At 41.5% G+C, this 25,503-nt stretch overlaps 11 protein-coding genes across 11 annotated transcripts; 4 read left to right on the forward strand and 7 right to left on the reverse strand. All coding sequences in view use genetic code 12, as the record gives it.

The window, feature by feature from the left end:
• Nucleotides 1–1,984: 1,984 nt before the first annotated feature.
• Nucleotides 1,985–2,344, forward strand: ISA1 (Iron Sulfur Assembly; the record flags this gene model as incomplete). Its single annotated transcript, XM_001384060.1, has 1 exon — nt 1,985–2,344. A coding segment is annotated over one exon (360 nt), but the record flags the coding sequence as incomplete, so codon positions are not given.
• Nucleotides 2,345–2,701: 357 nt separating this feature from the next.
• Nucleotides 2,702–3,148, reverse strand: PICST_45809 (predicted protein; the record flags this gene model as incomplete). The annotated part of the gene is made up of 1 exon (XM_001384394.1): nt 2,702–3,148. One exon carries the CDS (start codon nt 3,146–3,148, stop codon nt 2,702–2,704), a length of 447 nt encoding a protein of 148 aa, XP_001384431.2.
• Nucleotides 3,149–5,290: 2,142 nt separating this feature from the next.
• PICST_65576 (predicted protein) lies at nt 5,291–7,198 on the forward strand. The gene has a single exon (XM_001384061.1). It carries the CDS (start codon nt 6,055–6,057, stop codon nt 7,099–7,101), a length of 1,047 nt encoding a protein of 348 aa, XP_001384098.1. The 5' UTR covers nt 5,291–6,054; the 3' UTR covers nt 7,102–7,198.
• Nucleotides 7,199–7,218: 20 nt separating this feature from the next.
• On the reverse strand, nt 7,219–8,286 carry PICST_31403 (predicted protein; the record flags this gene model as incomplete). Its single annotated transcript, XM_001384395.1, has 2 exons — nt 7,219–7,993; nt 8,039–8,286. 2 exons carry the CDS (start codon nt 8,284–8,286, stop codon nt 7,219–7,221), a joined length of 1,023 nt encoding a protein of 340 aa, XP_001384432.2.
• Nucleotides 8,287–8,683: 397 nt separating this feature from the next.
• Nucleotides 8,684–10,180, forward strand: NGL2 (RNA exonuclease NGL2 (Carbon catabolite repressor protein 4 homolog); the record flags this gene model as incomplete). Its single annotated transcript, XM_001384062.1, has 2 exons — nt 8,684–9,617; nt 9,723–10,180. 2 exons carry the CDS (start codon nt 8,684–8,686, stop codon nt 10,178–10,180), a joined length of 1,392 nt encoding a protein of 463 aa, XP_001384099.2.
• An 8-nt stretch (nt 10,181–10,188) lies between these two features.
• On the reverse strand, nt 10,189–11,320 carry MOB1 (completion of mitosis and maintenance of ploidy). Its single transcript, XM_001384396.1, has one exon. It carries the CDS (start codon nt 11,226–11,228, stop codon nt 10,365–10,367), a length of 864 nt encoding a protein of 287 aa, XP_001384433.2. The 5' UTR covers nt 11,229–11,320; the 3' UTR covers nt 10,189–10,364.
• Nucleotides 11,321–11,842: 522 nt separating this feature from the next.
• PICST_35884 (predicted protein) lies at nt 11,843–14,752 on the forward strand (the record flags this gene model as incomplete). The annotated part of the gene is made up of 6 exons (XM_001384063.1): nt 11,843–11,877; nt 11,959–12,242; nt 12,585–13,794; nt 13,865–14,120; nt 14,147–14,425; nt 14,696–14,752. The coding sequence occupies 6 exons, from the start codon at nt 11,843–11,845 to the stop codon at nt 14,750–14,752; spliced, it is 2,121 nt and encodes a 706-aa protein (XP_001384100.2).
• A 136-nt stretch (nt 14,753–14,888) lies between these two features.
• PICST_45823 (predicted protein) lies at nt 14,889–16,460 on the reverse strand (the record flags this gene model as incomplete). Its single annotated transcript, XM_001384397.1, has 1 exon — nt 14,889–16,460. The coding sequence occupies one exon, from the start codon at nt 16,458–16,460 to the stop codon at nt 14,889–14,891; it is 1,572 nt and encodes a 523-aa protein (XP_001384434.2).
• Nucleotides 16,461–17,088: 628 nt separating this feature from the next.
• Nucleotides 17,089–17,454, reverse strand: PICST_31408 (predicted protein; the record flags this gene model as incomplete). The annotated part of the gene is made up of 1 exon (XM_001384398.1): nt 17,089–17,454. One exon carries the CDS (start codon nt 17,452–17,454, stop codon nt 17,089–17,091), a length of 366 nt encoding a protein of 121 aa, XP_001384435.1.
• A 679-nt stretch (nt 17,455–18,133) lies between these two features.
• PICST_89007 (predicted protein) lies at nt 18,134–20,656 on the reverse strand. Its single transcript, XM_001384399.1, has 2 exons — nt 19,836–20,656; nt 18,134–19,754 (listed from the first exon to the last, which is right to left on the reverse strand). Exons 1-2 carry the CDS (start codon nt 20,554–20,556, stop codon nt 18,235–18,237), a joined length of 2,241 nt encoding a protein of 746 aa, XP_001384436.2. The 5' UTR covers nt 20,557–20,656; the 3' UTR covers nt 18,134–18,234.
• A 375-nt stretch (nt 20,657–21,031) lies between these two features.
• PICST_67553 (hypothetical protein) lies at nt 21,032–24,259 on the reverse strand. Its single transcript, XM_001384400.1, has one exon. The coding sequence runs from the start codon at nt 24,122–24,124 to the stop codon at nt 21,572–21,574; it is 2,553 nt and encodes an 850-aa protein (XP_001384437.2). The 5' UTR covers nt 24,125–24,259; the 3' UTR covers nt 21,032–21,571.
• Between the last annotated feature and the right edge of the window lie 1,244 nt (nt 24,260–25,503).

Genomic DNA, 25,503 nt, shown 5'->3' on the forward strand with positions numbered 1-25,503 from the left:
TTATCATTCGGTCATAAGATAGTTTCTACAATATTCACTCAGGAAAAAATAGTGTTCTTCAAGTAGTAATTGCTAACGTCGAGGGGAACAACCGTCAGTCCAGACCATTCTCCCGGAGAACAACCCAGAGCTGAAATGCCCGGACGCGAGTGAAAAGATTTATTTCTTCTAGCTCTCAGTCCTCCGCTAGTTCCAACCACGCTCCACCTTTTCAGGTCGCCTGAAGGGGCCGGCAGGTCCGGTGACTCTGTGCTCCAGAGTCTTACTAGAGTTCGGTGTTCCCTGTTTCAGTCCTATCTCGTTTGCTTCAAAACTCTATTTAATGTTAGAAGAGCCCGGACACATTTTTAGCCAGAGAATTCGTATATTTGTACTAGCCCAAATCTCGATAATTCCTCAAATAATATACCCAAATTGCGGGGGTAGCATTGATGAAAGTAATTCAAGTTTTGTGTAGAAGGCTTGGTAGCTGAACTACACCACAGCTGCAATAGCCCCCACTGTCCCAGATGGCAAAAAGGAAGAGATTGATAAAATCTGCTCTACCATTATTATCTGGCTCAATAATGTCGCCCATCCACCCATCAAATTGTTGAGGCGCAAAACTAGGAGGGGATCAGGCCCTGAAACTAGCGACGGGTCGCCAGTTCAGATAAAGCCAAATTTATTGGAGCTGGATCCTGCCACGACATTCTGTTGGAGAAACGACACTGATTACCCTCGGAGAGTCAAAACTAAAAATAAGGGCATCAATACCAAGACTCCATCTTTTGGGATGTCGTCTGATGTCGCCAAGCTTCGGAACCTGGCTCCGACGTTTATATGCACACGCAAATGCACAGACGACCACAGCCAAAAATGGGAAAAATATCTTGTCACGTGCAATGCATCAGCTGATTTGTGTCACCTGATTTGAAGCACGTGGTAGCAAGACTTTCTGCTCTTTGGTTGTCCGAGTCGGTCACGGATCCGAGCTGGACTCCTGCACCCATGGGGCCAATCACAGGCCACCAGAAACTGCTGACCTCTAACCCCCATACTTAAGTTTTTTTATTGCTCAGGGATGTCGTGCGCTGCCGAAGTAGATTACCCATCATTAATTATGTAATGGAATATATATTTTACTTACCGCTTATTATTCTTTCTGATTCCTAATCCGTAAACACTTCAAATTGGGATTGGTTGATTGTAGCGATCTTCAGACTTCCAAGCTTCAGCCACTCTTCGCTATCAGAGCTAGAAAAGAGTAAACTTCTCGAAATTTCATCCTACCGTCATATTCTAGAATTCCTAGACTTCTCGATCTGACATTGTCTTCCTTTTAGACACTAGACAGTTCGTTCAATCTGCTCCGGCTTCATATAGATCACTTGGTTTCGTACACCGCAGAGATCGTACTTCAGCTCCTCGCATTGTCACATTTATCATATTCACATCATTGTCTCGTTGCTGTTTGAGATAATTTCACATTCACATTTATCACTTGCACTTCACAATGAACGTAGTTACAAGAACAAGGATTCCCGTCGTGGCGGCCAGAACTTTCAGATACCTTTCCAACGATGCTTCCGCTGAGAGATCCAAGAGATTCATGCAGACCATACCTGTCAAGGCAGCTGCTGGTGGAAGCTCTTTCTATTCCGGGTTGAACTACTCTCGCTCCGACCAGAATACGGCTTCCGGCTCTTCCACTTCAGACAGATGGTCCAAGCATGACATAAACGAATATGGCACCGATCCATCTTCTGCTGCTGCTCCTTTGCCCAAGATACCTATAAGGAGATCTAGAACATCCAGGTTTTCAAACAATTCTTTGAAAGATTTGGATACAAAGAAGCCTGGAACAGTTTCTGCTCTGCCCATTCCATCACATACCATCACTGAGATTGAGCAGCCAAAGTACATACCCACTCCTACAGTCACTCCAGTAAGAGCTACAACCACGGCTTTTATAAATTCTTCTACACCTACTACTTCTAGTTCTACTTCCACAAAGAAGAAGAGAGTGTTGCGCCCTAGAAAGGCATTGATAACGTTGACGTCCAATGCCGTAGACCACTTGCAGGCCTTGTTGAACCAGCCGCAACCCAAACTCATCAGAATAGGAGTGAGAAACAGAGGCTGTTCTGGTTTGACGTACAATTTAGAGTATGTAGACCAGCCAGGCAAGTTTGACGAGTTGATAGAACAGGATGGAGTCAAGGTGTTGATTGACTCTAAGGCCTTGTTTTCCATTGTTGGTTCAGAAATGGACTGGTTGGATGACAAATTATCTTCTAGATTCATCTTCAAGAATCCAAATTCCAAGGGAACATGTGGATGTGGAGAATCGTTCATGGTTTAATAGACACGCTAGCATAATTTAATTAATGACGTTGTATGATAATTATCTTGTAGGGAATTCTTTTGTAAATTCCAGATTTAGTACAAAACTTTCAATTCCTGTCACATTTCAGTTCAGAATTGATTATTCGACAGAAATATCTGATCTTACAACTAACGTCCTCTTCGCTTAAACTACTTGACATTGCCATTTGTTTTCTAAAGTCTACTCGGAGAGTACATTGCCTCTCTTATTTATCTACATTGCAATTTCCTTCTACAATTTTTGAACAGATACTTCTCTTATTCTATTTACACGATAATCCTAACCCTCCCTTAATCGATATAACTTTTCTTGTCTTTTATAATGTTATAGTCATTACTGAATCTTACGACACTCGAAATACGTAGCTGAAATGTCATCCGGAAGCGAGCAGAAGTATTCCAACTTCTGCATTGTCTTGAACAATTCGATCGAGCTGATTTGCAACTTCAAACATGTCTTGCCTCCGTCGCTGTCACTGGTACAAATGATGCTTTTGGTCACGTTCTTCTCTCCATCAATAATGTAGAGATTCTCTGGTTTGCGGTTGACAAAGCTAGTGATGTCGACATCGATTTCTGTTCTGGTTCGTTTTGGGTCAATTTCGGTGACGCGGAGCGGGCTGCTTCTTCCAGTGATCTTGTCCAATGTCTGGCTGATATCAGAAGGCTCTGGAACAGAACTCAGAGGCGTGTGGACCGAATCATGTGCTCGTTGCTCAACTTGCTGGGGTCCAAGAGGAGTCGAGGATTCTGGCTTTTTTCCGAACGAAAACAAAGCCATTGTGATATGATATAACAAATAGCAATAGTCTAAAAGAATTACTTGCTATAGTTGAATAAACTTGAATACAGTTAATTGTGCAACTGAAAAGAATGTAGAGGCAAATGAAAAATCCCACGCTGACCTGTGTGGGGATCAAATTTGTGCAGAGCAAGAACATACCAGTGGAGCATACAAACGCTACTGCTGTTAGTATAATGAATATTTGCTTACTCCGACGTCTCAAAGATGAGTCAATTCTTCAAAAGTTGCCTCTCAACCTCTTTGAAGAAGACCGTCTGAAATTCTCAATTCTCAATTCTCAATTCTCAATTCTCAATTCTCAATTCTCAATTCTCAATTCTTTGAATTGCTCTCATAGTAGTTTCGGATCATATTAGCCTTGTACTCCAGTTGTATTAAGTCCCTTTCTTTATGATGTCCACTCTCCTACTCTCGCGTCTCATTTCTCATTTCTCTCTGGGCCATCTTCTATTCATATGTCTACAAACACAATCCCAAACTCTCATTCAATCTCATCAAAGTGGTCTCATACTGGCGAAAGCCTATCCAGTTCATAGGGTATTTACTTCCATATCTCTTGCTACTGGGATGTTTCTCAAAATATTCATCGAATCCCTCCATAAATTGATCAAACGGCTCGATCCAGGCGTACTTAAAGTCGTACTTAATACTGTCAGGTTTCTGGCTATCCATTCGAAGAATAGTTGAAACTATCGAGCTCTCCATAGTGTGACTCACTGTCTTCTTTATATCCTGGAAGAAAAGTACTTCTGGCTCTTCTTCATCAGCATTTCTCGTACTGACGGTGGAGTTGAACACAAACATAACAGTGTTGATCATTCTGGTTAACAACTCTGCTTCGGATAGATGGTGATTTTCTATTTCCTTACCTAAAACAGCATTTCTACGTACGTTGAAGTCTATACGCTCAAAGTCTCTTCGCAAAATCGTATGGTACGCTATAGGCGCCAGACTATGGCCAGTATATATCATATTTCTGAGACGGTAGAAGCGTCTGTAGAGTGCAAGGAGCTTGTTTCTAAACACGGGTATTTGATCTATTTGGCTCCTGATGTCGCTGGATACGATCGGATGGTGAAGAATAACGCCCGATCTCCGGGCCGTGAACTTGGCCGTCGTCAACATCGAGTTAGATGGTATCTATTCAGTATGCTATATCGGTCCTGGACTCATTTATACGCAAATGAAACGAAAAACAATGCTAGAAACAGAGATCAAGGGCCCAAACTGAATGGTAAATAGTGAAAATTAATTTGCAGTGCGCAAAAAAGATTCTGCCGCACAGATAAACAGAATCTTCAGAGGTGACAGATTCTCTCGGTAAATTCTGAATTCTTTCTTCTCCACCAAATTGAAATGAACACGCTCAGTCTTCGGAGAGATACCGACTACTTAACTCTCTCGTATGTGTATAGACTAGGAAGAGAAGAAGAGCTAACCGAAAAGTCATTTGTGGTTCCTTCGGCAAAATTACGTGTATGTGCTACTGTAGAACTGTAGAATAGCTGCAAGAAAACTGACTCCTTCATACATTTGTAGGATGAACTAACAGCTTTAGTTAAACTTCAAACTCATCCTCAACGGTAGAAGAATCCAGGGAGAATCGTACAACAATTTAGTCGAGAAAATCGGATCCAGAATCCTCCACGCTCCTTTATGGGAGTCACTTGGATATATACCAAATTTACTTGTAGAAAACGAGACCACTGCTACGACAAGTTTCTCGATTCAACTCAGTTGCCAAATCTTCGATGCTCTACGGAACCTGCAGCAGTTCTGTAGCGAAGAGCTCGAAATGACTAATACGCTAGAGGAAATGACAGTGGTGCTTGAGATGCTCACGGAAAAACCTTCCGTGGAGTTGTTCCGGATGGTGCAGAACTGGAACTATATGCTCACATCATTTTTGGCAAACATGGAATACAAGTTTCCGGTGGTTTTCTCCTATTATGGACGCAAACTCTTTGCCTTGAACTACAAAAGCATGCTACGCTGTATCGATGAGATATGTGACGTGCAGATGTACTGTCTTGGAGGTGGGGAAATTAATAAGCAGCTGGTGTTGGCTAAGAATCTAGAAAAATTGCAAAAAGTTATTATGACAGAGTACAATCTCATCAACAACATGCTCGAGATAGCCGGTTCTCGTAACAAATATAAGAGCTGCGTAGAAGCTAAGAAGTCGTCCAAGAATTCAGGTTATTCATTGAAATCTAGAACGTATCTGGTCAAGTTGATCGACTATGAAGAGGGTGCAAAATAGCATCGCTTGCTAAAAGCCCATAAAACTAACTAAAGGCGTACGGAAAATTTTTTGATCTTGCATGAACTCCGCTCAACAGAAGTTTCGGCTACAAATACAGACCCCGCGTCATTCCAGTAACCAGAAATCAAAAATAGCATAGGAAATGTACCGAATGTGAGAAGTACTGAAAATTTGTAGCTCAACTGGAAGCACAGAACAAAGAAAAGAAAAAAGTCCCTCCACGTTACATTTCCTATTCGGGCCAATATTGGGGGATACAGACTGAGTTTTTCCGGTGCCCCCACTCTATGCATACCCACAGAAGGTCTTTCCACAGTTTTTCCCTGGATCGACACAGTCAGAATGTGCAAAACGAACAGGATCTACACGAAAACTGGGGGAACGTTCTGCGGCTGAAGAAAGCCTCACCTGTTGCACATAGACTCTACATAAAGCAACACGGAAGTATCGCTGTCTATTAATGTTAATTAATAATCAACCCTTTAGTGCATCTAATTTTTCAAGTTTATTCCGTATATAAACTCTGGTTCCGCAACAGAAAAATTTCATCTCCACAATTTCTAACCCCTATAAACTCTTTCTATAGCAATTACACTATCAATTGACTAATACCACTATGACTGCTCCATTGAACATCGCCGTTGTCGGTACCGGTATTTTTGCCACAGACAACCACTTGCCAACCATTCAGAGTATTCCTAACTTGAAGGTTACAGCAGCCTACAACAGAACAAAGGCCAAGGCTGAGAAATTCGCAGAAAAGGCTGGCATCGACAAGAGCAATGTCTACGACACCTTGGAAGAAGTTTTTGAAGACGACAAGACCGACTTCGTGGACGCCTTGTTGCCTGTCCAGTTCAACTTGGACGCTGTCAAGCTTGCCATCAAACACAACAAGCCCATTGCATTTGAGAAGCCAATCGCTGCCAATTTGGCCCAGGCTAAAGAAATCGTCAAGTTGTCCGAATCTACAGACTTGCCAATTCTTGTTTTGGAAAACTGGGCTTACTTGAAGGCTGTATCTGTTCTTAAGGACGAAATCTTGCCTAAGATCGGTGAAGTTCTTTCTTTCACCTACAGAGCTACCGGCCCATGGAATGATGTTAATAAGTACTTAGCTACTTCTTGGAGACAACATCCAGAACATGTAGGAGGCTTCTTGTCTGACGGTGGTGTTCACCAGTTGGCTTTATTAACTGAGGTCTTGGGTCCTGTTGAATCGGTTTCGGCTTTGACCAGACAAGTCCACGAAGAGTCTGGTGACGACGATGTTCTCTTCTCCACCTTTAAGTTGACTAGTGGAGCTATCGGAACTTTCACCTACGGTTCTGCTTTCGGTGCTACTGACAAGTCTACCTCATTTACTATCTACGGAACCAATGGTTCTATCGTCTACGACTGGTCTCCAGCCTTGAAGACCCCTACTATCACATACCAGGTTGGTCCTTCTGCTGAAAGATCCGAAGGTAAGACGGTTATTGAGATCGAAAACGGCAACACTATCGCTGAAGAGTTCAAGAACTTTGCTGCTGCTGTTTCTGCTAAGGACAAGTCGTTGGTCAACGTCACTCCAGCCAAGGCTTTCCACCACTTTGCTATCGTCGTCGCTGCCATTGAGTCGTCCAAGAAGAACGGTGACTCTGTCAAGGTTGAATTACCATGATAAAGATATATCGTTATAAAAAGTAAAATCAAAAAGGCTTAAAAAGCCATTTACTACCAAAACCAATATCATAAATATATTGAAATGATGCATTATGAGTTCGCTATCTAATCGTAACTAGAGCTCGTCCATGAGTCTCTCTGTAGTTGTAAGAACAGGTGATTCTATAAAACTAACAACTGAAGAAACAACGTCAGAGACTTCAGAGACCATCAGTAAAATTGTATCGCTTATCGTCTCTGAGGTTTCTAAAGTGACGGAGCTCTCAATCACAGTCCCTATAGATTCAATAGACTCAGTAGAGATAGAAGATGCCATTATAGCTGTGAGAATCTCTTCAGTTCCCATTTTCTCTAGGCTGTCCAGAGAAACAAAGAGCCAGTTGAAAATACGGAAAATCTTAAAGAACGACCATAACAACAATCTTAATGGCGTTCTCAAGATTCGTTTGTACACCACCCATGAACAACAGAGCAAAAAGAAGCCGATGCTCAAGTATATCCGTCTTCTGTCGGATTTATCTTGCTTCTCAATAAACTTGACTATCTGTCTAGATCTAGCCAACAAGTCATTGAACTTCAAAAAGTCCTCATTTAATCGGCGCAAATCTTTAGTCTGCTGGTCAAGCAGGTCGATGTTTAACTCCGACTGTAATACTGAGGTTGAAAGCAATTGTCGTGAAGTTTGAAGCGACGTTGTAATCAGCTTGTTCAGCTTGAGAATCTGTTCATTCACTGACGTCTCTTTGGCTTCCTGGATTTTTTTTGATCGATGGGCAAACAACTGCTCACGCGCAGATTCCTGAGAGTTCAGGTCTGGAAAGGTATCTTTTTCGTCGAGCGAATAACGTTCAATTCGTTGTTTATGGATGATTTCGTTATTGAGCTTGTGGCTATATAAGTGGAAGTCACGTGTCTTGCTTTTAAGAAACACGTACTTGGAATGGTACTGGTCGTATACTGCCGTGTCGGACTTGGAGTGGCCGAGCCGGTTATGCAAGATCTGGAGGTATTCTTTGTAGCTGAGAAGTTGTTTGTTGATGTCTCGTATCACTTTGGACAGCTCGTATTTCGCATCATCAATTGACTCGTTCTGGTTGATCTGGACCAATTGGGATAGGTTGTCGTGGATATCATGCAGGAGCAGGTCGAGCCGTTTGAGAAAGATGTCGATATGTGAAATCATGCTGAAAGGTAGAATATCAGTTTTTATTTGGTAGGAAGGAGGAATTATTTGTAAATTAACATCAGTGTGCTTAAATATTTCAGCTTAACTATGAGAGAAATCGTTATACGTGCGAATGTCGCGTGTCGCATTCTGATCATCTGGTACTCTTGCGACATCTTCCCGAATTTTGCAATTTGGTGATTATTCCGTTCTCTTTCCTATTGTCTATAATTGCATTGAATTCGTTCCAGAGATGGATTCAACAGCTGAAAAACCGTCAGTGACAGATCAGATACACCAGAAAGATAATGGCGTCAAAAAGATAGGCAAAGACGAACAGCACGTATCAGTGCAGCCATCTTCTTCTTCACGAAAGACAAAGAAAACTTCAACGAAAAAAGCTATAGATCCAGAAATGTTGACGCCAGAGTACATAGAGGAGCAACGGAGACTCCGAGAGTTACGTAAACAGCAGAAACGAACTCTGAATGAGGCATTGGGCAAAAAACTGCCCCTGCCCAAGAAGGATATCTTTATAAAGAGACCAATGTTGGCGCTACCAGGCACAGATAGCCTTGACGAACCCGAGTTCAGAGTCAAGATCATGTCCTACAACATTTTGGCACAGTCTTTGATCAGAAGGACCCTTTTTCCTACTAACGGAGCTGCACTTAAGTGGCCCAACCGGTCCAAGGCTCTCTTGGAGGAGTTCAAACATTACAATGCGGATATTCTCTGTCTCCAGGAGGTAGATGTAATTCAGTTCAAGCTGTTCTGGAGCAAAGAGTTCGATAAGTTGGGGTATAACCATAAATTTTACAGTTGTGGAACCAAGAATCACGGGGTGGCCATCGTGTTCAGGAAGGATATGTTCATTTTCAGATACCAGACTGTTATCAATTACGACAAAGAAGATACCGATCCCAGTGATAATATTGAACTACCTCCTCCTCGTACCATAACTCAGAATATAGGTCTACTTGCATTTCTTGAGTTTACCCCAGCTGTTCTAAAAAAGTATCCGAAGGTTAGAGAGAGGAATGGGCTCATTATAGGTACCACTCACATGTTCTGGCACCCCTTTGGTACATTTGAAAGAACCAGACAGGCTTTCTTAGTCTTGTACAAGTACAAACAGTTCATGAAAACTCTCAGTACGACCATTGGAAACAGTAAGAACTTTTATACGTTCTTTTCGGGAGACATGAACAGTCAGCCATATGATTGCCCTTATCTATCCATTACAGCTAAGCCAGTAAGTTATGATAGTAGGGCCAAGAATGTGATCACATGTGCCTTGTCGTATCAGTACTCTAAGCGAAGAAACAGTCTTGAAGTCAAGGATGGAGGTAATGATGAAGAAAATCTTGCTAAAAAGTTGGTTGAAGATGATGATTCAAAAGAAGAAGAGGAAGATTCTGAACATTCCGAAGAAAATGACGATAATGATGAAGAAGATGCTATGGATAAACCCAATCCTACCGAAACTGAGCCCGAATTCTACGAAGGCACATCCGAAGAACAGAAATTAGTCAAATCTATTCAAGATGCCCACAATGCACTCGATATGAGAGCCATCTCGTTGTATGCTGTGGGATACAAACAGGTTCACCCAAATAACTCTGGTCTTGACAACAACAGAAACGAGCCAATGTTCTCCAACTGGGCTAACTCCTGGCGAGGACTTCTTGACTATATCTTTGTGATTTCCAGGTGGGATGCTGGAAAAGAAGATCTTGCTTCCAGAGTAGATTCACCACTAGAAGTAGAGCAAAACCAGGGAATCAGGTTGGTCAAGTTGTTAAGAATGCCCGAGCCTAAGGAAATGGGACCGGAGCCATCAGGACAGCCTCGTTTGAACCAGTATCCTTCTGATCATCTCTGTTTGATTGCTGAGGTCGAATTGGTGTGAAGACTATACCACCTGATTCCATGCATTTACTATAACCTAATGTACATAACTAGCGATGAGATGTAGACAACATAACGATAGACAACTGTTATTTAATTATAACCCGTAAGATATCTCAAACAATTAAGTTGTCTCAGACGCATAAGATATCACTGATAATTAAGATACCTTAGAAATAAGTAGCCTACTTCTTGAGCATTGTATCCACCAAGTCTTCCAAAGGACCATAATCCTTTTGAGTGATCAACAGGAACTCTGAAGCAAATAACACATAATGTTTCAAAGACGTGTTCAAGTGACTTTGTAAGCCTAGTTCACTAATCTCATGGAAATGGTGGCAGTAGATATGGGCATATATTCTGAACAACCTCTTGAAAATGGTCTTCACCAAGTTGGGGAACTGAGGAGGGAAGGGAGCACCGATCTTGGACGGGAAGATGTTGTCGTTATCAAAGAAGCCTTGAACCCAGTTCATCAAGTTCTCGATATATTCACAGGCAGGCAACGAGACAGGTCTTTTGGGCAGCAGCATCGATCCATCAGCGCCAGCAGGCAGTGTTTCCTGCCACAAATACTCGTATTCTTCAGTGGCGATCATTCTGGGGCATGTAGTGGGCGAGCAGAACTCGGTGATTGCTCCGTAGAGCATGTTGATCTGGTTGTAGAAGTCGACAACGTGGACAGCCAACCACTCGTTCACGTCCTCGTCCTGGGGCAATTTGACGGCTTGTATGAGAGCATTGTCAGACCCGAGAGTCTGTTCGGCGTAGTTACGGATGTCTTTGTGGGATGAAACTGGTTGTCCATTGGCTCCGGTCTGTGTGCTACCGTTTGCAAAGGATCCAGGATTTGCAGCATTTGAGTCGTTTGTGTTTTTGTAGTTGATGGTTTGATACGGCTGATTATATTCGGAGTTCTGTCCATATGGTGTAGAAGGCAAGGCGCTATTGCCCATTGGCTGGGGCGAGCTTATGGGAGACTGCTGTTTGAGCTTGAAACCTCTGGTGGATCGCAAAGAGTGAGTATTGAAATTCTGGAAAATGGACATATTTATTCAGGTCTGAAATGTGCGACGGCGTTAACGCTTAGTAGTAGAATAGTGGTATTGGTAAGTTATGATGAAGTTAGGAAGTTGAGAAGTGATTCAATATTTAAGAGAAAAAGAGTGCTGTATTTCAGAATGAATTGCAATTCCATATAAATCAGGCTGGTGTTTACGTTTCCCGATTAGGCTGATCTGAGATGGGCACGTGACGAATTATGGAGAAGACTGAGTTCGAAACTGAGGTTGAGGCTGTAGCAGAAAGAGTCGTATAAGAAGAAAGAGGAATATTGTGGATATGGAAGTATACAGAAGAATAGCAAGTATTTATAAGACCAGAAAAAGTATTTATTTCATAATAATCTTGAAGAACAATCTAGAGTTATACTCTCTCGTGTAGCACGTGATTATCCACGCTTTTTCCTCTCTCATAATTAGTACAAAATCTCCAGAAAAAATGTACGGAGTCTCAATCTCTGGAACTTATTCGCATGCTGTCCGCACATATAAATTCTTCAGAGCTTCCTTTCTTTTTCTTTTCCTTCTTCTACCCTTTTCTTTCATCTCTTTATTCTTCTTCAGCTTTCTTTCCTATTATACTCCTCTCACATCCCGTAGCCATGGAAGTGAATCCAGTCCATTTAGAACGAAAAGAGTCAGCCTATCAGCCAGTGCAAGAAAGCCATGACCAAGCCAATGACCAAGTTGATACTGTACTAAACGAAGATGTCAATAGGGTTGAAAGTGTCGATGCGCCAGAAGTCGTGGTTGCTACTTCAGAACAATATGATCCCTTGGTCCAAGAAGAAGAGGACCTTGAAGACTATGAGCCTAGAATTGACCATGAACAAGTAGGTGGTTCAGACAGCGAAGTATCGGTATCCCATCCTGCCGAGGAAGCTCAGGACGAAGAAGAAGAGTACGATCCTGAAGCAGCCTTTAATGAGTTTGAGCAAGAGTTGAAACATGAGCAGAATCAGGAGACTGAAGTTCGTAAAATCGAAAATCATGAACCTCAAAGTGTAGTTGAAAACCCTGAAACTGAAAGAAGTCATGAAGGAGAAAATTTTGAGACCCAAACTAATTTTGCTAATCATGAAACTGAACCTGTAAATGAGAAAGTAAATCACGATGAAACACATGTAATCGAAAGGCACAATACTGATCACTTAACTGAAAGTTCTACGCCTGAAAATCAAACTGAAGCTAATAAACCAAATCATGATCAAGAGCTTGATGGAACTCATAACTTTGAGAATGTGATTGAAAAAGATGATGATCTCCAAATGCGTAATCCTGTCGATGATGTTGAAGACGAGTTGTATGTTCGCAAAACTAATGTTGAAGACAATGCGGATGAAGAAAATGATGAAGACGAAGACGATTATGATCCGGAAAGTGCCTTGGACAGAAACATTAAGCCATCCCAGTCTCCTGTGCCTATAAATGTAGCCTCTGAACCTGAAAACAAACCGTTAAACCCCATTCTTAAGGGAAAGAGCCCTGTAGACAGTCTTCCACCCAAACCTCAGGTAGGTGGTTTCAAATCTTCTCCTTCTCTTCCACCTGCTCCCACATCGCAACAAGATATTAGACAAGCGTATGAGGCTATTATGCAAAGCGATTTGGTTAAGGATCCCAATTTTGTCAACTTGTCGCAGACAGAACAGATGAAACTAATTCAAGACCAGTTGGAGAAAAGGCAAATGAACTTGGCTGGAAAAATTGACCCAGATATGAACTATGATCAAGTGTATTCGTACAATAAACCCTATAAGAACTTGAAAGATCCCATCCCTCTTATACCTGTCAACAAGTTCTGTCGTAGACCAAATATCACTGCTCCTATGACCCCCGAAGAGGAGGCAGCTTATAAGGACTTTATTAAGACAGAAGCTGACTACTTGGATCTGGTTACATGGGAAGAGTTTCCTGACAACCTGAGATTGTTCATAGGTAACTTGCCAGCAAACACCATCTCCAAGCAAGATTTGTTTCGTATTTTCAGCAAGTATGGGGAGGTTATACAGATAGCTATCAAAGCAGGATATGGGTTTGCCCAGTTTAAGACTGCCGAGGCATGTTTGGAATGCATTAAAGGAGAATCAAATGTACCATTGCATAACAAGATGATGAGACTCGATGCTTCTAAGCCTCAGAAAGTAAAGAAACAAACAAAACCTGAGTTCTCAGCTGGAGGTTCTGACGAGTCCTTCGGTACAAAGAAATTCATTCCAGACTGCCAATTGTACATCACAGGAAAGTCTCCTGTATTTTTTATTAGAAAGGTTAAGAAGACATTTGCTAACTCTCAGATCACCATTGATACGGAAGACGTCACGCATAAGGACATCGGTGATGTCATCAGTGAAGCAGCGTATTCTGGAGTTCTTGCTGCTTGTATCATCAAGGAGCTTAAGGTTGATGTACAGACATTTGAAAGCACAGAAGATGGTGGCGTCAAGTTTGACGAATACGCTGATATTGATCCAGAAGTAGCCGTAGAAATTTTGACAAAGGCAAAGGAAAAGAGATATGGAAACAATCTTCCACAATACATCCCTCAAGAAGAGTCATATAACGAAAAGTCATATGGTGAAAAGTCATATGAAAAGCCACATAACGAAACTTCTCTTCCGCAGCAGCCATACGGATTTCGTCAACAACATGACCAGAGTCAATATGGTGGATATGAGGACAATCAAGGTTATCGTAAGAGATCAGGTCCTGGTTATTCCGCAGGCTCTTACAAGAGGCAGCATTATAACCAGAATTACAGACAACATCGCCATGGTGACTGGGGCAAACATCATCAAAATAATCAGCAGCAACAGCCATATGGCCAACCTCCACCATTTCAAGCACAGCTTCCGTATGGCCAACCTCCTCCTCCTCCAAGTAATAATTACACTTCATCTACTCAGAACTACAGCCAACCAAACCTGTTTAGCCAACAGAATCAACAAAATCAGTATCATCGACAACAAATTAATCAACATCACCAAGGACCACAAACCCAGTATAACCAAGGACCACAAAATCAATATAACCAAAGACCAAAACAGCAATATCAAGAACCACCACAAATTCAACACCAACCACCACCACAAATTCAATATCAACAATCACAAGTTCCAGTAAACTCGAACCTGTCAAACATTGCGCAAGCATTGCAAGGTTTAGATGCCTCACAAGTGCAGAATGTAATTAATATTTTACAACAACAACAGCAACAGGCACCACCTCCTCTACAACCCCAAGTTCCTCAGCTACTTATTCAACGTCAACCATTATCATATGTGCAAGCTCCACAGATTAACTATGGAGGATATAACCAACAACAGCAATCACCTCAACCAGAGCAATATGGTAATGCTCCTCTTAATAACCCAGCCAGTAGCCAAGTAAATGCTTTGCTTTCACAATTGAACCGCAACAATAGCAATATTCAAGGATATCAAGGCTCCTCTCAGTCTAATAGTACACTGACTCTCATGGAGACGTTGGCACGTTTAAGCAGAAAACAGTAATGATATTAAGCATACTCTCTCTCTGTGAATTACTGTTCCAACTATATAAGCACTTTTATAAGCATATTTATAAGCATTTTGTATTGGCAGCACATTGTGGTACACTACTTAGTATTCAACTCATAGAAGAAACATTCTAATCAACTATATCAACAGTAGAAGGCTCGTTTTCTTCTTCGTCATTGAGCTGCTCTTCTACTGTATCTTGTAGTTGTTCCTGTTCTTCTCCTTGTAGTTCTTGGTCTTGGTATTGTTTCTGAAGCTCTTGAAATTCTTCCTCGTCTTCCAAGTAGCCTGAAATACCAATAACTCCACATTCGTTAAAAATCTCCAACACCTTTTCTGCCTCTTCAACCTTCAACTTGGCGAATTCCTTGTTAACCTCATCGAGAGACTGTGTTCTTACAGCATCCTGAAACTCTTTTGAGAGCTTGGTAGTGAAGATTTCGTACTCGGGTGTGTTTTCCGCAGGAATGTTGACCAGTAATTCTGTATTCTCATCAAGAGACTTCAACTGAATCAAGGCTTCTTCTTCTCCATCTTTAGCAGCCTGTTCTTCTCTTATGATCTCACATCTGTTCTTGATGTGGTTAAAGGTGTTTTGCACATCTTCCATGAACCCAGCTCTAGCTGGAGAAGCCTCAGACACCTTTGAAATGAACAACTTAATTGCATTGATCACGGAAGCCTGCGCAGGCTGCGGTCCCGCCAACTGGGCAATATACTGAAGCAACAACGACTGGTGAATAATCTGTTTGGCTGCAGCAGAATTGCCTTCGAGTTGATAGTCGAATGCTGTCATTATTAAGGCATCTTTCTGGTGTTCAGTACAGATGGAAGTGTGTTTCAACAAGAACTCACCCGACTTCTTCAAATCCGAAGAGGAAATCTTCGCAAACGACTCCGTAGCTGGCAAAACAGTCAATTCGTCTAAGATTTCCTTTTCAGACTTTTCAGGAAGACTCTTTTCTTGAGAAGAGGAGGCAGGGGAGTTGATTGTCTCAACAGTGGTAACCTTTTCCTTCTTTACAGACTTGTCTGCACCCTTGCTTTCTACAGGTTGACTCTCTTCTGGAACATCTTCTTCCTTGTCTTTATTCAAGAAGGAACGATCAAAACCAGTGTGGTAGTCGTCACTACTAATCAACAACGATTTCTGGTACAACAAGTCATCCAACTTGATCGTCTGTTTAGACAATACATCGTCGATTCTGTTTCTATGTTCCTTCAAGTATTCCTTCAACTTCTCAGCTGAGCTGTTAGCGTCTTGATGTTCATCTTTCAACTGAATAAGCAAGTCCTCAATCATCTCATTGTATGTTGGTGTATTCTGAGTTTCTTCTGCATCAAAATGCAAGTCCCTTAAACCTTTTCTTAAGGTATCACCTTTGTCCTTAATCAATTTTTCGTAGTCGAACTTTTCCTGAGGATCGTACTTGTTGTTGAGCTTCGCCAATAGCACTGAATTGTCGAGCAACTCATCATTGGTCAGACTTTCCAAAAGGAAATCGACTCTTTCGTTCAACTTAGCATACATCGTGAGTTGCACGAGAATCGACTTGATCTCTATGTTTCTCTGCTGGCGTTTTTCATGTATGTCTCGCTGTTTCCAGTTGATGAACGATCTCTTGTCGACATTGGGATGGACTTCAATGTCAGAGTCATCCGAAAGCTCGATATGGTCCCACTTGGAGTAGTCAATGGGCATGGTGTTTGTAAAGTAGTCTGAAGAAGACAAAACAATTCAATAAGTAAGAAAGAGAGCGAATCTGAAAGGGTTGCAGACTTCTGGAAAGTAGGTCGGTTTGATCTGATGCAGGATCTCCAAGAATATGGTAGAACAGTATAGAAGATTGGTTTCAGTTTATCAATTGTCAGTTATTTATTCAGCACAGATTTTTACAATAAATGTCATATATGGATTATATAGAAAAGCTTCTATTGAAGCAGTGAATATCCAGAAGTCAGAAAGTTTTTGTGGACATTATTACTCTGTTAGAGTACTTGCTTAATTATCGGCTGCGAAATACCATATACGCACAATACCAGATATGGGGAAGTAGCCCAGTCGTAACCACTCTATCAATGCGTTAGAAAATGAAGAAAGCTTCTTAAGGAATCTTGAACCACTTGGTTGATTCTGAAATTTTGTAACTTGAACTCTATTCGTTCCTGTAGGATCTGCCAAACTTCAGTTTCTTGCTCATTCCGTTAAAATTCCTAGAAGATCTTATCTTCATTTGTCTACCAACAAATCAACTCTTCCACTACTCTACAATCTCATCTCATTTTTGGTAATCTCTATTCTTATGTACTGTAACGATGGAGCTAACTATCTAAGCAGTTCCTTCTGGTCTCAAACCAGAAAAGAAAGCATAACCGTAGCCGGTGGTTTCAAAAGTAATAGTAGTACCCTTCTTGAAGTAGAAAACATCACCTGGAGAAACAGAAACCTTGTATCCAGTTTCATCAGAAATCCAGTATTCACCTTCAACTTCCAATATGATCTTCATTTCATCGTAGTGGTAGGTGTAGACAAGAGGCTCACCCTTTTCTTGTCTGTAGAATCCACAGACGATTTGTTGTTCTGGAGGAGCGTCAGAAGCGAAGGTGTCACCCAAGAAGGAGTTGTTACCTGGAGAAGGAATTTGAGGAGGTCTGACTTCCTTTCCTTCAGCAGCTGGTTTGTAGAGCATAGGCATTTTGAATAGTTGTTAATTAGGAATTGGCTAGATAGAACTGTAGAGTCTGTTGCAGAAGCTGGTATTCTATTTCACATTCTCAAAAATTCAAGAATCCAAGCTCACTTATATACTCCTGGAGTTACTCTTGGACGTTCTATCAAACTCGTGTATAGGGGAGTTTAGCAGATTGTACCCCAATAGGGACTACATATCCTTATCCGCCCGCTAAATTTTTCGCAGCTACTGGGGAACTTATTCCCAATCGGGGCATGCGATCCTGCAACATAGTGCAACAACTCAATCCCAAAAAAGCAAGAATAGCAACTGCTCAAACTACATAATCCGATTGACCTTCATTGGCTGTATTGGCGCTTGGCCAAGTAGATATCTATGCGCTACTTATCGTGTAAAAACTACAAACTTATTTTGAACAGATAAATTAGTGCGGTTGTCTATTATCTTAGTGTAACTAGTCTAAATTGAATGCTGGTAGCGGATTTTCTTCAATTAGTGAATCCGCCAGATAAGCCGCTATTGGTTGGCATATGCTTATCACAAACTGGTAGCCGCTACAGATTCTGCTTATCACAACCGGCTGTTCTCCAATAGTACAAATTGTTACTTTGCAAAAGTTTGAAAATGATTGCAAATTTTTCATGCAGCTACTACAGAAAATGCATCGGCTACAGTAATTTTTGTGGGAAATAATACGTTCTTTCTCGGAGTTGTAAGTAAATATTCCGATTGCGATACAATATTCCAATCATATCTACTCTGTTTAATGAAATGGTAGCGTGTCTACTCGCCCATGAATTGCAAACAGGCATCGATACACTTATCGATATCCCCTCTGTTGATATATACCAAGTCCTTGAGAATGGAAGTATCAATAGTAGGGAAAATTTCCTTGACATTGTTGTATACTTCTTTAAGTCTCTCTGAATCTACTTCTGACGGTTGTGGTGTCTGCGGCTGTATTAATTCGTGGTGGTTGAGCACAACAGGTTCACGTAATTGAGCTGGAAGCTCTGATTCGATTCTCATCTGTTCCAGTGGTGATGGTGATAAGAAGTTGGAAATCGACTTGGTGAACATTTCCGCACTTGAAAGGAGAACACTAGATGGTGACAATGATTGTTGGTTTACCGATTGTTCCGTGGGCAATGGAATTCTCTGAGGTTGAGGTTGACGAATATCTTTATTGGCTCCTCTAATTATAGCTCTTTGTTTTTCTTCCGCGTCCCATGCTTCCATATGGGCATTGTATTCTTCTTCTGTGATTGTCAACTCATCAAACCCTAAGTTCTGGATGAAGCCAATGGCCGCCTGTAGGGATGACAAATAGTAACTGGTTTCCCCGTGAAGTAACCATTCTTCACCTCTGTAGCCTTCTATATAGTGTATGTTGCTTATGAGGTGGTCTGTCTTAGCCTTAATGATAATAAGAATCAACAACGGAATGAAGGCATCTGCGTTTGTTTCCTGGTTGCTCACTTTAAGGTAACTGAATATTATTTTACAAGCATTCAAAATACAGATGATCTTATCTCTAGGAGCTCTGTACTTGTTGATCTTGTTCAATTCAGCGATGCCATAATCCATAAAGCTGACTTCACCTTTCATCAAGGTAGACAATTCATCCACTTCTATATCCAAATGGGTACCATTGACCCAACTGAACTTCTCCAACGTGGTGGCAAAGTTGTTGTCATCATCCAAATCTTTTACATATGGTTCGGGAAGATAGCCTCCATTCCGAGACACTTCAGGTGGGAAGCAATGGATGTGCAATCTGTTCATGATAAGCTTTTCCAAGCCTTCTCGTGAATTTTCCAAGTCAATCTCATCCATAGAGGCAAAGGGCTCATATAGTGTGAACTTGTCATTCATGAATTTTTTGAACTCTACAAGTATATTGATTCTTTGGTCAGCAGTGAATGTATGGCCTTGACGTGAGAAATTGACCAAAAACGATCGAATATAGCGAACTACAGGATCTGCACTTTTTCTTCGCAATTGAGCGAGAAAATGCTGGAAATCAAACGGTCTGTGTGACTGCTGGTACTGCTCTTCAGGATCGACCTTGGACTGGTTGATCTTAGAGGATATATGCGAATCATGACGAGGCCTATTGGAATCTACTCTGTTGATGGACGGACGAGTTTCTTCAACCTTCAATACAAACTCCTCTACCTCCGAACTTTGTTCTTCTACATCACCCGTTATGTCTATGAGATCTTTTCGTTTTATGTTCCGAGACTCTTCAGTAGATGGAAGAGACAACCCTTGAACATCTTGAGCCTCTTGATTCTTTTCCTCTTGAGCAGCTTCCTGAATTTCTTCCTGTTTTTCTGTTTGCTCAGATCTTTCCGGTATACCCAGTGGTTTCTCTTGAGAACTTGGTCCAGATTCTTCAGACTCTTCCTGTTGTATCAACTCAGACTCTCTGGAATCTTCAAGTTCAAAGTCTACGTCTTCTGTCTTTGCTTCTGTGCGCGTTCGCGGTATGGTTATTATAGGAGCGACATTTTTCTCTACGGTTTCTATCTGCTGGGATTCGTCTTTTGACAGCTGTTCAGCTCCAAATGTGTCTTGAGTTGAATTGCCATCGTCTTCTTTCTCCAAATGGCTCTTTTCCTTGCTTTCTTCGCTCACCAGCTTGCTCTCATCCAAGGTGTGTTCCTCTGCATGGTCCAAACCATCTGACAATTGCTGGCTGTTCGATTCGGGCTGTTTCTGTTCAGACAGAGAAATATCGAATTTATCAAATAAACCTATCAAGTCCGACTTAACACCCACCAGGCTCGAGTTGGCGGTTGGCTTGGCTAAACTACCGTTGAAATCGTATACTGGCGTTGCCGGATCGCCTTGGGAACCTGCTACAGTTTCGGTTGGAGTGGAAGGAGCCTCGGTTGTGGCAGAAACAGTTGTTGAACTCTTCAGCAATATATTCTGGAAAAACAGGGATTTAACTCCAACTCCACCACCGACCGGACTGTGACTGGGTTCTATAGACGGAGCCGAAGACGGAGGCGTTGACGTGGTGTTTGTGTTGGTAGTGGAGGTGGTAGGAGTAGCTTTAGAGATGTTGAACCCCAACTGGCTGTTGTTGAGAGTCATTTTTCGAACGCAGAAGCAGAAACTCTATGAAGGAGGGGAGCGTTATACTTTAGGCGAAGCAGTGGGATTCCGAACAAGTTCTAACGATGCAATTCGGATGAATACCGATCGGTAGAGAAAAGAATGAAGCTGTAGAATTAAGCAACTGAATAGTTCTAGTTACATACCGTGTGTGTGCAGGTCATATTTTATCATGTGATCTTGGTGAGTTGGATGGTAAGTGAAGTATTCATTTCTCTATGATAAATTCACTTTATAAGATATGAAAATACTGTCAAGTCATTTCATATGACGCAATTGCCTGATGTATATCCCATAATCGACAGTGGTTTACTATTGAATACAATTTTCAAAGTGTAGAACTGACATTTATTGCACAATTCACGCTCATAATGTAATTCATTATATTCATTGAACTCATTTTATGTCTAGATTTCAATCAGAAGACCAGAGAATCACTCGGGCTACGGTACTTAATTCAAATGTTCATTAATCTACTATACATTCACAAAGGAAATAGACGAAGCTGATATGAAAAAAATTCCAGCTAAAGGAACAAAGTGCAGATCATACAAATCAAAAGATGCTATTTGCAGCCAGGTGTAGGATCCGCCTGAGCTATGTGAACCAGGTACTCGTGATCATGCATTCAGAATCATCAAACAAGTCTAAGTTTATCGATGTCTAGCAACAATCCTTTTGTTTGACCCAATGCATTACATGGGGGGTAGTCGATTGACGTCTTTCAGACGATGTTTGACTCCGACTCATGTTTCGAGACCTCTGTAGAACAGCACCAAACGTTCCAGCCAGTAGAACAAGTAGTATTCAAAACGGCAACGAGAGAAGAAAAGAAAATAAAGGAAAATTTTGGAACGGCCAGCTTCGTAGTTATTTCACAACTTTAAATAAGAGACAGCACCAATCAGGCTATCTGGGTATCATCGTGTTTTCTAGTGTTTTTGTCTTTCATAGGAAAGTCGGTCTATAGTACAGGCACTAGGGTTGGGGCTGTTTACTTGAACAAATCCAAGTCGTAAGCAGCAGCCTTAACCTGGTACTTGTTACCCTTTCTTGGAGTAGTTCTGTGTACCACGTTATACTTGCTATCGTTCTTCTTTTGCTTGAAGAAGGAGAAGCCAGAAACTGTGGTACCCTTGGTGGAGTTGGTGTTGATCGAAGCCAAGTCATAGGTGGATCCAGAACGCTTAGAAGTCTTCTTGGAGCTGGTACTAGTGTAAACACTAGGGGCAGCAACAGAAATAGGAGGAACTGATGGTGTAGAATCAGAAGACTTGGATGAGAACATCGACGAAATTCTCTTCTTGAACGACTTCTTTTCCTTAACAGCAGGTGGAGCTTGTTGAACTGGAGCCTTTGCCTTTGCCTTTTCAGCAATGGCAGTAAAGTTCATGGACTCATACTTGTTGTGAATTATAGGCTTCGTCTGAATAGGAGGAGCTTGACCAAAGGATCTGAACATGTCAAATTCATCGTCACCATCGCTTTCTGGAATTGAAATGGTAGTAGCAGCCCTTCTATTGTAGTTTTGAGGAAGGTGAGCCAAGTTTGGAGTAGATCCCAGACCGGAGAGAGTCTTGGTCAACGAGTCTTGTCTAGCCAAACCAAACTCTTCCATTTCCTTCTTCAACACAAAGGAACTTCTCATGAAGCCAATCGAAGCTCTCTTACTGAACAGCGTAGGATCCTTTCCTAACAACAAGGAGGGTGTAGATGAACTGTAAGTCTTGTAAGCGAAGGTATTATCATCAGATAATGACTTCATGTAACTAATTTCACTCGATCCAGAAGAATGTCTCATTTGATGGCCCGGCTGGAACTTGCCGTTCATAAATGGCGAATTGCTGGCAGATTCAGTGCCAGACGAGATAGAAGATTTGTAATCACTATTGTGTAACGACAAAGACGAGGCTCTGGAAGAAGACCCTTGGTCAGAAGAGCCTTGGTCAGATAATGATTTGTTACTTTCGTCAGCACAATAGCTCGAAGAAACATTATCTTCATCACTGTTGTACTTAGAAGAAGCACCATCATCAATTTCATTTTCGACAATAGGAGCTAAACCCTTAAGTCCAAAACTATTGTAGTCAAAAGTACCACCAGTCAATCCTCCTCTAGACAAAGATCTCTCGGGAATAGAAGATGACGCAGATGGCATTTGTGGGTCGATGTCAATTTGTTTTTCTTCGTCAAATTCCTCGGCAAAAGTGCTTCTGTATGGATTGAAAAGTTCAGTCTCGTCAGTTTCGTCCACTTCAGAAGATTCTGGGGATGGAATGTGTATCGAGTTTGTTCTCTTGTGGCCCCTAGATTTTCTTGGGTCAAACCTCGACTTAACTTCAACTTCTTCATCAGAGTATTCTTCTGAAGATGGGGAAGCTTGTCTCTGTTCCAATTTTCTGAGTAAAGAAGGTTGATATGGCAAAGTCTTCTTTTGTTGTACAGGTGCAGCTGGAAGTGGCTTTTCAGAAGCATTAGAATTTCTTCTGGCAGAACGAGGAGTTATGATAGGTTGTTCAAATGATTCAGGTGCAGAAGTAAATTCTTCGTTGATTGAAGATGCAGAAGAACTCACAACAGAACGAGATCTTCTTTGCCTTCTTGGATCGAATGTAGGAGCTGAAGTTATAGATGAGTTAGAGGAAGTAGGAGACGATTCCAAGACAGACTTCAACGAAGAGGAAATGTTAGAAGTAGGAATATGGGAATGCGTTTTCAGAAAGTTGCTGGACTGTGGAATCTTGACAGAAATTGGTTCATTCTTGGGAATGTTATCATGAACCGATCTTCTGAAGCCTCTGTACTTGTCGTTGCCACCCAATGTGAATTGGATAGAGTTAGACTTGTCCAAAACTGAGGCACGAGCCTCAGTGGCAGTCTTTGGAGTAACAGGTGCAACAACAGGTGCAACAACAGGTGCAACAACGGGAGTAGCAACAGGCTCAGAAACAGGCTCAGAAACAGGCTCAGGAGTCGAGTACAACGAGCGATCGTTTCTTTTGATATTCAAAGGCTGAATGTCTTCGTTGTCAGAAACGTCAGCTTCACTTCCAGCCTGCTGTGGGCTGAAGGTGCTTTCCACTTCGCTGGCTTCGTCGTCACTATCGGAGTATTGCAACAAAGAGTTTGCAACAAAGACGTAAGTCTTGATCCAGACAGATTCAAATTCATTTGTGAAAACAGAGTCACCTAACCATTGCTTGAAAGTATCAATCAAAGATTCTCCCATAGGCTCCAAGTAAAGAACAGTAACGTTGGCAAATCTCTGGTTTTCATGAATAAACTGGTACATGAAGTCATTCAAGATTTCAGGGTCATGTTTGTACAAGACGATGAAACTCAAGATTTCGCCGAATAAAGTAGAGTGTTCCTTCAAGACGCTGGAATCATCGAAGATAGTCTTGAATTGTGGGTGGGATCTTACCAAATTCGAGTACAATCTCGAAGTGAAGTGGTCCTTGTGCTTTCTGTTACTGGATTGTAACCGTTCCCACGAAGTTTGAATAGCCTTGATTTCGCTGGCAGTTAATTCTAACTTGTTAGGCATTGCTAGACACTGGAGAATCAGGTAAGAAGTGGTTGCGAATAAAAAAGTGAATCAGTTCAAGTAGTAGTATTGGAAATTTGTAGTAAAGAAGAAGAAGTTTCAATAGACGTAGTCAACACAGCAACTGTAATAGCAAGTATTGAAAAGAAGTTATCCAGGTTTGAGTTAAGGAAATTGTAGCATTTCGTGAAATGGGAATCTTTATATATTTATTTTGGTCGCGTTCAAATAGGAAACTAGTCTAGCAGTACGACAGTTACAAACAGCTAAATTGCCTTGTTGAGACAGTGAACATATCCTCCGAATTTCCCATTTAAGAAGCTTTGGGCTGGATATTTAGGCAATTGCAAAATTTGGAGAAAATGGTGTAAGCCTGGTTCCAATATTCATGCCCAAATAGGGAATTGCACAAAAATCCATTACATCTCCTAATAGAGTAATTACAGTTGGAACCCTTTGGACTATGTGCAGGTCCAATATACCCTTTCCAGTTATTTAATCTTTGAAGGAGTAGAGGTATCTTGAAGGGTTGGGAGGAGTGGGTGTTTGCCTGTTGTAGTAAAGAGTTGTACATTCTGTTATAAGTCTGGCTCAAGAAATTTATTTCTCGATTAGTTGGAGTTGATACCTGTTGGAGTCACACCAAATGCCTCTTCGATTATAGGTGCAAAATGCTTCAGTTTTCATACACTCCCAAATCTTACGATGCCTCAATATGGTCAACGTCAACGTCTGGGCCCAGTCATTATCTCTACTAGATGTCAAGACCTCCTAATCTGGATTGGGTTGGCGACTCATTTGCCTTTAACAGCTTGAATTGACTTTTAGGTTTAGTTTTTAAAATATAGAGCCAGTGGCCCTGACATCTCGTAAGCAAATTTCATCCATATGCGTTTTCCAAGTCTGGGGTATGAGCCTAAGAGAAGAGGGCCGTAAGTTGGTTGCGAAGAGGCTACCCCAAAGTCTTGTATAGATATAACTCGATAGAGTGTGTGACGCTTCCCGATTAGTCCATCAGAGTCCGCTAGTTATATTTTGCTGGCATATTGAAGTGTCTTTGAAATTGAATGATTGCATATTTTGATCGCTTAAGTACGTTTCGCCGAGTTACTTAATAAAGCAGTGAAGAGAAACCTAACAAGGAGTTTGCCACGATTTTTATTTTCAGAGTCTCGAGGATTACTTCGATTTACATTGACGTGTGTACCTACATGAGTTTATCTCTCCGAAAGCAATTCCAAAGAAGTAATATTCATTACATAAGATAATACAATGTCCCAAAAAAATCAAACCAAGCTACAGAATTAGTATGTAGTGCCAAATGCCGTAAAACAAACCCATTACTAGTGGAAAATCAGTCGTAAGACCAATCATACTAG

The sequence above is a fragment of the Scheffersomyces stipitis genome, chromosome 4 (assembly GCF_000209165.1).
Source record: "Scheffersomyces stipitis CBS 6054 chromosome 4, complete sequence".
In the NCBI taxonomy this organism is placed as follows: domain Eukaryota; kingdom Fungi; phylum Ascomycota; class Pichiomycetes; order Serinales; family Debaryomycetaceae; genus Scheffersomyces; species Scheffersomyces stipitis.